General features: G+C 35.0%; 1 protein-coding gene across 1 annotated transcript in view; it reads right to left on the minus strand.

Annotated features, from left to right (window-relative positions):
• The window catches only part of LOC110673980 (cytosolic 10-formyltetrahydrofolate dehydrogenase-like), a 12,643-nt gene extending 7,372 nt beyond the window's left edge, over positions 1-5,271 (minus strand). Inside the window, exon 1 of the mRNA XM_021845585.1 lies at positions 5,083-5,271. Within this exon, the coding sequence (XP_021701277.1) occupies positions 5,083-5,127 (45 nt within the window). The 5' untranslated portion in view covers positions 5,128-5,271. The remainder of the gene's footprint in view (positions 1-5,082) is intronic.
• Positions 5,272-12,193: the final 6,922 nt, after the last annotated feature.

Consider the following 12,193-nt stretch of genomic DNA (forward strand, 5'->3'; position numbering starts at 1 on the left):
CCTCTAAACATGCTCCAAGCCTGGGGGACACTATTGCTATTGGAAGTTCGTGGATTGTTTATCGTGCCAGTAAAGAAAAACACCTATCCCCAACGGTAAACAATCGAGTAAAATGGGTTTTATCATAGCTCTCTCTTTGGGGCTCTCGCTCGCTGCTTCCATTTATCAGACTTGTTACACCTTGCGATACAATGACGATCGTGGACCGCAACAGATGGAATGTTTTTCTTTGCTTGCTTTGATCGTGCTTCATACTCAAATGAGAGCGAATTCTGCAAAGCCTGAATCCGACACTTGTGAAAAAAGTTATTCAATAAAAACCTATTGGCAAGGCGACGTTGATTAACACGTAAAGGAATAACAATAATAACAAAATCGGGCAAAATTTCCGAATAGTCTATGCTTAATAACTTTTTTTACAAGCATCGGGCTGCTTTGCGGTCTTCGGCAATGTTGTTCATCGTAGAAATACCTATCGTGATCTGTGTTCAGAATTATTATAGAAGCCAATGGGCGACCTCTGGCGATTTTTCTTTGCAAAAATAAGTTTTCCCATAGTAAATCCCATACAAACTTTGAACGACTGGCGCTAAAAAATAGTTTCTCCGATCGAGCTGAAATTTTGCACAGTTGTTATGACACCTAAATGCAATCCAAAAAGTGAACTGGAGCGAGAATCTAAATTTTTCGTATAAACGTGTCCCAGGCTAATGGACACAGCTTATTTTTCACTAAAAACTTATTGTTTATTAGCTCATGAATAGAAGAAAGAGAATCATCATTCATGCATTGAAAATATTTCATCAATAAATGTTGATTCCTGCTTTTTACGAAGAGGGTCATTGCGATCAATTTTACCCCGCTGATCAATGTTACCCCGGATTGCGGTAGGTGAATTTTAAACACCCAAACCGTAGTTTCATAAATGTATTTTCGTGTTTTTTCAAGTTCTGCCAGTGCCAACTTTCATTTTCAAAAGAAAATAATTTGATTGCGATGAGGGTTCCTTAGTCATTTCGGCTATATATTTCTCAGTCTGTATAGGTTTTACTTCGTAATCTGCCCGTGATAGCAAGACAATCTGAGGTCGTTGGTAGATAGACTATGCCTTTACCTAAGCCATATTAACTCTTTCTTCAATCTTAGGGAAATCTTCTATGAAGCCTAAAATTGTACAAATAAGGTTGCATATCAGTATACGATACATTTGAAGAATTTGAATTCAAAGAAATAACACCCGGCAAACCAATTGCGTGAAAATTTCGTACAGTGGAATCAGCAATCTCAAATTATGGCTTACCTTGACCAAATCATAAAATACGTAGAAACGTCAAGATCGAATAACTCTCCGTAGCTAGCGTAAAAAGCTGGATATATGGGGAAATCTATTGAAGAATTTTTGGAAGAATCTATGGACAAGTTCTTGAAGTAGTCTCTGCAATAATTCCAGAAAAAGTTACCAGAAGAATTCTTGGAGATATTCCTGGAGAAATCCAAGTAAAGATTTTACTGTAGGAATCACTGGAGGCTTTTCGTCAGAATCTACGGTGAAATCGCAAAAGGAATGTATTTAGAAATATGCTTACACAGCTAAAAGCATGTTGTGAATTTCAGTTTTTTTTATTAACATATTTGGAGCATCAAAATAAACTGTCAACGATTAATCTCTTACACAGCGTAACAAAAATGACATTGACAATGACAAGGATCAAATAACGAGTCTCTAGTAGATTTGGGATTGCTGTATCTGATGCCGTTCTCAGAAATATTCCAGCACGTCACAATTTTTAGCTACAGGTCGTCAAAGTTGTATAAAATTGTTTACATTGATGTTTACATTAAATTTCAAGTATGATTTATCATTTTTTCAATAATCTAATCCATCATGACTTAAACTTTTATTTCAGATAAAATTTGGTTGAAATGGCATGATTAAATTTAATTCAAGTCGATTTTTTTAACATGCTTGCAGTAGCCGTACAAAATACTTTGTTTCTCTTATATGGCAACATACAATACTTTTCAAATTCATCGAAACATAACTTTTAAGCATCGAAAGTATTATGAACTTTGTTGATAATAATTTATATACACATGAAGTTTGCATTTTGTGGCAAATAAATTGCAATACAAGCTGGCAAACTTGCATGCAAGTTGGTTGAAATCGTCAAATTTAGCATTTTTAAAAGTCAATATCTCAAAATATATACGTGTTATGAAACTTTTGAAAACGGCAATGGATTCAGCAACCCTTAATTTTGTAAATAGCGGTATTTAGGCGCTTGAGACAAAAACGTATTCCGCAGTGTTATTTTTCAATCGAATGCACTTTAAATTTACACGATCATGTAACATTCAAGCATCTGTAGTTGATAATTAAACGTGATGCTGTAACAATTGATGAAATTATTTTAATTTTATTATATTCTCCAGTTTACTGTACCGTGACATTTAAATACTTTTATCTGTGTATAAAAACTCCTTGGAGACATCCCTTTCGGAACTGCTGGCAAAATTCCTGAACGAATTGCTGAAGCCATTTCTGGAACCCTTCCAGAACCGGTATAGAAAATCTGGTAGCGAACAAAAGTTCTTCCCGGAGGAATCTCTGGTTAAACCGCTAGTGGAATCTCTGGAGAATGGAGGAGTTGGGGTTACGGGTTACGGTAGAGATTATCTTGGAGGAATTTGTGGTGAAATCCCTGGAAGAATCTACGAAATAATTCTTGAAGAAACATCTGGAGCAGTATCTTTAGATATTTCGAGAGGAATTATTGAAGAAATCTCTCCTGGAGGATTTACTGGAGCCCTATTTGTACTGGTCCTTTCAAAAGTTCTTATTCAAAATGTCTTTTTACTTAAACTTTACTTTATCGGTACAAAATGAATTATGACTTGTCAAATGATCCCTATTATTCATATTATAATTTTGGCTAAATTGGTCGTAATGGAAAAGGTATTCGAGTATGACAATTTTATGTTTGAGAGTACCATATAGCCGTAGCGGAAAATGTGTAGTTTTTCAGCAAGACCAAACTGAGGAGCATGGCTTCGAATTCTACTAGCCAATCTATAAATGAAGCTCTCAGTAAATAACTATATAAGTTCTTCAACGAAGCAAAAGTTCAAATTTTCAAGAGCACGAATCTGGAGAACCAAACTTCCGTTTAAGCTGAAAACCTAATCGATTGGTCACTAGCTGGTGGTGACCAATCGATTAGGTTTACAGCTCAAACGGATGTTTGGTTCTCCAGATCCGTGCTCTTGGAAATTTGAACTTTAGCTTCGATTCATCTTCACCTTAAGCAGCCCAATTTTGCTGACTTTCTCTCACTTACAATGCTGCCAAATATCGAAAACAAAACAGATCAATCTCAAATTTTGAGAAGTCGTCACTCACCATGTCGCCACTGTGCCATGCATCAAGAAAAACTTATATTTTTAACCGGTTTCTCTACCTGCGGAACGAATTTAATAAGCATGAATTTTTTAGTTCAGAACCAAAACAATTATATGCAGGCTTGTCCTGGCTTCTTACCGAAGCAGCTACCGCAAAGTTCAAGACTATTTAAGGCATTTTGTAAAAAAAATGTAACTTCATGAATCTTAATAAAATTTTCAATTCAATCAATAAAATTTCAATTCACTTCGATTTGTAGCATGAATCATGAATTTACAACATTTCCATCCACCCATCGGTGTTGGCCCAATAATGGTAAATAACTTTGTATTGAATTGCTGAGTGATCTACTACCGAGTGACATCTTTGTTTTCATCTAAATCCAGGTTAGTTCGTAGTTGAGAATAGTATCATCTATTAGGCACTTTAGCCCACTTCATTTTAACCTTAAATACATTTAATAAACATAAGAAATATGGTAAAATATTGTAATTGAAATTTTCAGAAAATAAGAGTGGAAAAACTCTGACATCACGTCATCAAAACTAAAAATTTTAATTTTCGCAAAGCTTGCTAAGATTGAGCTATAAAAATTACAGTGTATGTTAGAAATGTCAGAAGGGGGTGATTCAAATATTATAGCAGGTTAGCGTAAAAAGCTAGATATCAGTGATAAAGAATCTTCGAACTGTTTAGTGGAATACTTATAAGTAATTTAAAAATCGAATTTAGTACTATACCACTCAATTGCACTAGAGTTTGTCGACATTTATTATCGTAATCCCAGAATTTACATGAAAATTCCAAATTCCTGCGGTAATCTTGGCGGATCTCAGATTTTTTAGTAAACTCTACATTGCTACATTTGGACGGGGTTGGTGGTCCAATGGCTAGCGCTTCTGCTTCATAAGCATGCTCATGGGTTCAAACCCTGACCCGTCCCTGACCTCGTACTTTGTAGTTGTATATTTCACTTAGTTCTGTCTTCCATTCTTAGTATATCACAGTTGATTTATCGCAGCATAAGTTAGCTGAAAGCAAACTAGCTACGATACCGAGTTATGGAAATAAGGAATCTGTTATGGAGCGTCCAGCAAGTATTTACAGGAAAAGAGAAAATTGAGCTATTGAGGTACCATTGCTTCTTATCTAGAAACTCCTTTTTGGGTTTTTTAGGGTATAGTGGCTTCTAGTGGTGTAGAGGAAATTTTCACCGCAGTTCATAAATAACATAAAGTTTAACTCAACTTCAAATTCACAATGTCTGAAATACTAACTTTTGAGTTATTTAAAATCTTCCATTTTGCAAACACTGATAAAAAAATATTTTCGAAATATTTAAAAATTTATCATGAGTTTTAAGCTTGAAAAATTTGAAGTTACTGTCATGCTGCGGTAAAATTTCAGGTCAATCGGAGCTCCAGAAGCCTCAGAAGTTGACCAATTTGTATGAAAAACCGCCAGTTCTCACTTTATTATGTCCAGTTCTGTATGTAAAGTACTTCAGTACTTCAGGAGACAAATAACATTGTTTTGGACACAAGTTTAATAGAGAAATCACTGTTGACATGGTCTACAACAAAAACAAAATTATTTGTAATAAAATTCAGTAGACCACCAAGAAACACACGAATTATTTACAACTTTCATATGAACTAGAAAAAATCAAATCAAATACTAACATATCCATTTGTCTTTACACCATTGCATTCACTTCCGGAGCTCATGATCGATAAACTTTCACTCGGCACAGTTCACAGAAAATAACTCCCAAAAATTTCACTTCATTCCCCGAACACCGTTCACGGAACACTGATACGATTCACTCGGCGAGTTGTGAGTTGTAAGTCGACTGATCCGCTAACTCAGCCTCGGCTGGTCATTTATACAGCTTCCCCGCATGTTATTATTTATACAGTGCTGTCGTTCGATTTCCATTCGATAGGCACGGGAGCTCGTTCTGAACCTGAGACTTAGGCTCACCTTATCAATTTCGCCTCCTTTCTCGAAGATGAAGCACAGGAAAGCGTGCAGCCATAGAGGGTCGCAGTCCCAGCACTGCCGTATCAGCCCCGTACACGAGCCGACAGTCAGCCAAAACATCACACCGGGCTTCGAGGGGGTTCGACAGAAGAGGGGCAATCAAATTTTACTTGCTTCTGATAACTTGTTTGGCTTTTTTCTTCTGCATGGAGCTAATGTTCTTTATGTCAAATGTTTCCTAATTTTTTTATATTTTTTTTTTGTAACAGCTCCAAAAATAACATTCATTTCTTATGTTAAGATGCCACTACCACCCTACACAGTTAGAACAAAAATGTAAATTTAAGTTGATTTTCATGCACATATTTGGAGCATCGAAATAAACTTAAATTTCAATTTGCTAATAGATTTACACGGCTTGGAAACTCGTCAGAGACGTGTAATTTTACATGTCGTTGAAATCTACTTTCTTGACAGCACGCGGTTCGTTTATTGTGTTCCTTTCCCAGTTGTTCTTTTTGTTTGGCTTTCCCCGCCCGACAATTGGCAATCGGAAATCATTATAAAATGAACTTAAATCATTCACAGCACATATTTAATCCTTTATTTCACTTCAAACGTTTTCACATGTTTCAAATTCTAAACTAGTTTACACATTTTCACCTGGGTCAATCTAGAGGTTCTGGTTTGAGGATTATGCTGATTATGAGGAGCAATCGTCATTATGAACCCGGATGCACTAAATAGTAAGAGAGAACATACCTGCAGGTTTTTTCATCGCTTAGCTTAGCTTAGCTTAGACTGACTGCACATATCAATGTTTGCTATTCCGTGATTGACCGAAGTCAGTGAAAATGCACAAAGAATCAACTAGAAGTTCGGCTGTAATTTTCCATAATCTTCTTCAGTGTGCATAATTCAGTGCCTCTATTTATACAGGGTCAATAACGGCGCCGGCCACGTTCTTGCAGTCAGGTGGGATTGAGGGAAGGAATGTAAGTGTGTAACTGGGAGGGATGTTTATTAATGGGGAGGATCGTTGGGTCACAGGATTCACTTTGATAAGCGATTAGACCATGATAAAAAAATATTTGTGAGATATAAACATGCTTATATGTAAGTATAATATTTTCGTTTGATATGAACAATTTCTATGTGGAGGAAAATTATGCCGACACTTGAGGTGACGAACCATTCAAAGTTTGTTGAACAAATACCTAAATGTAACATTCCTAACACTCTTATTCTTATGCCGATACTTACAGTGACGAATTATTCAAAGTTTGTTGAATAGAGTGAACCTTTCGCAAGTCTACACTCGTAGTGTCGAACCATCCAAAGTTTTTTTCAATTACAAAAATAAAGGTAAAACTTTGAGCATTTTTTTAAAATAATAATTCATGAATCAGAGTTTATGTCGACACTCACAGTGACGAACCATTCAAAGTTTGTTGAAAAATCATATTTTCGATTCAATGTGTAGTCATACATATTTTATAGATTAGAAATAGTAGCATGAACCGAGCTCACCAATTGATCCGTCATCCTTGACTGAGCAGCAACAATCCACTTTCAGCTCCACTCGTTTGCTCGGCAATATAAAAGCAAAAGAGAAAAAAAAAACAAAGTTTATACATCATTACTTTCAAAAATATTTTCAAGTTCTATTCAAACTTGAATGTTGAATTTCTGAACCTGTTGGGAACCTATGCCAATCTCGTTTCATAATACAAAAAAAAGTAATATCATCAAAGGAAAATGCTATGCGTTTTTTACGACCATTTCTTCCCCATCTTCACCTCAATTTTGAAAAAGCGATGGACGGTAATAATTGCTGCAACGCCAATTATAATTGATAAGAATTCTAATTTGGGTTTGCTTGTATGTGACCACAGTTGTAGAGTCAGACATAATTCATTTATTACAAATGCCTACACAAATGCTTGGTTATCTTCATCTTCTTCTTACTCTTTCTGACCTAATGTCTCAATTGGGAAATATACTGTTTCTCAGCTTAGTGTTCATATGAGCTCTTCCACAGTTATTAACTGAGGATTTCATCGTCAATTGACCATATTTGACAAAAAAAAAACTTCATGCCCTGGGATATAAAGCAAATATCCAAATAGAAAGAAATTCCTCGACGGGTGAGATTCGAACCCACGACGCTCAACTTTGTTTCAGCCAGACCAGCGTTTACTGCTACGACCGATTGGGCCGCCGTTCTTCGTTATGCGAATTCTTAATCAATCTTTCGCAACCGGAAAAACAAATTACGTACTATAAAATGATGAAACTAATCATTGTGTTTGGCTGATAGTGATCGATCTAGTTTAGACCAGCGCAGTTGAACCGCATGACTTGCTAGTGTCGACGTCACCTCCAAGCCCTCTCCCCAAAGCAATTCGAAGACAGCCCGACCAGTCGACTACAACAAAATTGTATCACAATTATGTTTAATTTTTCTAAAAACAAAAAAAATATTTTTCTTGCGTTAGAGGCACTCTGTTCGAGAAAATTATAATACACTTAGAACAAAATCAGTAATGATAGCTATGGCTGTTTCCTAATTTATTTTAAATAAAAACATAATTATAATACAATTTGTTATAAAGAATCTGAGAGTAATTGCTAATAAGCATATATGCATGATCAGTTTTGCTTAAACGAAAATATGTAACAAACATTCTTTGTGGCTAACTCGCCAGGGGCCACTCAAATTAAGATAACTAACTGACACTTTTTTGTATAATTGTGTTATGACAAATACCATAACGATATATATTTTTATTCATATTATAAAATTATCTGTTTCAATTTTGTTTCAGGTAGAGGAAGTTTTTTTTTGTTATTTCAACTACTATCCAGCCAAAATTATAATATATTTTGTTAGAAAATGTGTATTATTTGAGGAAGAAACTCTATCACAATTCTTCTGCAATTCACTGCTCGGGAGCCGATCGCTTCCAATCGAAATCAGTTTAAGGGCTCGTGACATGAACATGCACTGCTTGCCTTTATCAGTGTTGTAAACAGCATCCATTGAGGATTAATTGATCGGCCGGCCCAGTCTGTCGCTGATCCAAGATTTAACCGGTTGCTCGACTTTCGCGCCATCATTAACAGTAGCTTTATGGTCGCTATTTGAATAACAACCACCTTTCATTGGGAGCACACTATCCGGATAAGGGCGGATTAGAATCTGAATAGCTGACAAGTGACGAGCTTATTAGTTTAGATGACCTAGTGTACAAGTGTGGAGTCTATCAGAAGATCTTGAATTTGCTGGGCTGAATGCATGCATGGTATTTTCCAGGAAAAGGGATGAGTTTGCAAAAAATTACTGCGGATGTTTACGTTCTCATATACACGTTTTCTACAATTTGTATTCTTTTATTCAATTTCTGTAATCTGTAGCAATGGCACAAAAATGACGCTGCAAAAGTAAAACAAGTATCGTTTATGCAAGTTCAGGTATTGTTTTCCCACAAATTACCTAGCTAATCATTCGTAGCTATACTTCATGTTTAACGACTAAACAACACTTTGAATTCCAAAAATTTTCTCGGCAAAAGTTATTTCCAATCTTGGCAACTAAAATTAACTTTTAGTAAATGCACTTCAAGGTGATGCATCCCGTCATCCCTGGCGTTCCTGGTCATCTTAAGATTCTGGAGAGACATCAAGTGTACAGTCAGTGGTGAAAACAAAAGTAAAAAGTTCTCGCATAATTTCTGATCTCGCCCTAAAAGCCATAGGTAACCATGTGTGTAGCACGTTGTTTCTGAGCATTTGAATGGATTTTCATGTTATTTAACAACGCTATTGCAAAGAAAGGATCATTATCTACCTGCCCGTGATGTTGGTTTGGATGCTTATTATTTCTTGTGCTCAGAAACAATAAGCTACACATGTGGCTATCAATGGCTTTTAGGGCGTTATCTCAGAGTATGCGAGAGTTGTATTTTTTTTTTAATAAATTGTCATGTTTGGAGTCTTGTTGTTCTATGACTTTCAAATTTTGTCGAAAAACTTAAAATAATATGAATTTTCATTTTCTGTTCACTTTATCATTTTCATTGGAAATAAAAAGTAAACAACATCCTAGCTCTATAACTTTAGAAAGCGGCAATCTTGACGAGTTCTCATACCCGTTATTTGTAATCCGCCACATTCCTAACATAAACAAATCTAAGATGATATTGGAAACTATTTCTGTTTCAACTTATACATTGGTGTTGTTGATTTTTGTTTTACATTTGAAACCGTCTGAATTACGGCATGTCCGTAAAAATGTTAAAATACAATAGAAATGTATATCTCTCGTTTTTTTTTGGAATCTATGACAAAAGGTCGAAGAACAAAAAAGAAGGTACAAAAGATCGAAAATCTTTTTTGACCTTTTGTCTTTTCGACGTTTTGTCTTTCGATCTCTTGTCCATAAACCTTTGACAACACTGATCATTTTTGCATTCGTATATCGTGTGGCAAAGTATTCACCTCTATACCACTGGAAACCTACAGCTGGTTATGTTTCAGTAGATAGTCGAGTCTCGGGTTTTCAAACTCGGGATTCGGATTGAGTTTAAAGGCTACAAAACAATCGGATACGGGTCGGATTCAGATATGGAAAAGTCGGGTTTTATTTAGAGTTTGTTTTGCGAGCATTGCGAACAAAGCAACAACATAAGAGCTTCTCCAATTCTCCAGAAACGATTAGGTAATTCAGCATTTTTATAAAGTTGGGTTTTGTTATTTTTGAAAGTTCTGTGAACAAGAATAATTCATATTTTCAAAAAACTTATTCTTATAATATATAAGACTTATATAAGACTTATATTGCATAAATACCTAATATAGCAATAAAAACATTACAAAACTAGTAGGTTTTGGAAACATTTGGTCCGAAGCCGCGTTTTTGTATTTTGTACAACACTGGTGGGTTTTTTTTTTTTATTTCCGTACAAAGTGGGCCGAAGGGTCTCAGATTTTCATGAAACTTTTTCCGCCCAGCCCATTTCATCAATATATGAATGAAAAAAAAAAATTGAGAAAAATTCAGAGTCGCTTATTTTCCCGGAAAATTCAGTTCGAATTTTTTGTTTTCTTCTGACATTACTTGCATTGAAAAATCATAACTCAAGAACGAACCATCGTAGAAACAAAGGTTTTTTTTATGAAAATGAAAGCAAATTTTCTCAGGAATAAAAAAAAAAATTGTATTTTTTTTTAATTTTATTTATTATGAAAATGTAAGTTATATTCAGTATATAACCTACATTTTCATCTTTATACTATCTATTTTTTCAATCGAGAAGATTAACTTTGGCTGCTAACACCAGAAGATTTTCGTTTCTTTGTATTATTAAGAACAAACAAGCTGTATTTTCTTGGTTTTCATGTGCATCTGAGAATTCACTAGCAAAAATGCTTCGTTCGTCTTTTGGTATAAATGAATGATATTTGTTTGTTCCAGGAATTGGAACAAAGTTAGAAAATCTTTCCTGAACAAATTTTTCAGCCTCTGAATAGTCATTTTCAGTTGCATAGATAAATTCCCAATCATTTCTGAACTGGCACATCTCTGTTTCTGTTCGGGATGAACCACTGATACCAGCTTTTTACGCTAGCTATAAAACTGCGGGGAGTGATTTAACTTTGACATTTTTGCCTACCAATTTTATAGTTAAGACTTAGTAAGCTACAGTGGCGTAGCTAGAAATTTCGAGGCCCGGTGCGGAGTCAAATTCGGGGGCCCTTCTTAATAGGGGTATGTGCCGATAGGGTCCTAAAATGTTTAATGAAATCTTGTTTTCATTTAATATTACGAAAGAGCATGTTACTGCAACTACTTTAGCATTTTTTCCCGCTCAAATATCGGATAAATCATATTAAAACTTTAATTTAAAAATTGGATCCATTGATGAACCTTGACACTAGAGATCATGTTTGACGTTCGCTTAGTCGACAAAAATACCACAGGGGTTCAACTTTTTAACACCGGGGTTGTTCTTTTCTGACATTTCGGAAGGGACACGGAAAACAAAATACACCCAAAATTTGAGTTTAAACCAAAGGGTGTGACAAAATTAAAAAAAAAAACTTAAAAAATGTTTTTTGGGCTTAAACCATCGGAAAACATTAGAAAATTGAGTAAACATATGTTTTTGACCTAAACTTATGCGTTTGGCACTAAAATTGGGACAGGGCTTTAGGACCCTATTGACTGATCAATTAATCGAATTAGTAATATACTTTTAATCAACATTAATATTTGGGATTGAAAATATTCCATCTTTTGTTGAAATCGTTTTTGATTTTTATTTAATAGTCAAAATAACTCTACCGATACAACCACTTCAGGGCTGATAGCGGATAAGTGTTTAAAAGACGAATTTTAGAGACCTCATGCCAGAAAAATAAAACCAAGATTCGATAGTGATTCCTCAAGCAATCTGACCAGACAACTCTCAAAGCGTCTTTCTGAAAGATTATGTGGGGTTTATTGATTTTCTTTAGAAATTTCATCAGAATTTAATTCAGATATTTGATTAAAGTTTGCTTCAACTATTGATTCGAAGATTTGTTTACATACTTTCCAAGGAATTCCTCCCGAATTTTCGTTCGAGGTGGTTTGAAAAAGTCAACTACTTAGATTTTTTTTTTCCAATGATACCCACTGATTTTTTTCATAGATTTCCTCATAAATTTCGTAAATTAGTCCTCAAAGATTTGTTACAAGATTTCTTTAGGAAATTTTTCAGATTTATTAGAGGGGATCTTTAAAAAAAACTAGATACATTTCTAAAC

Source organism: Aedes aegypti, chromosome 2, assembly GCF_002204515.2.
Source record: "Aedes aegypti strain LVP_AGWG chromosome 2, AaegL5.0 Primary Assembly, whole genome shotgun sequence".
Classification (NCBI taxonomy): domain Eukaryota; kingdom Metazoa; phylum Arthropoda; class Insecta; order Diptera; family Culicidae; genus Aedes; species Aedes aegypti.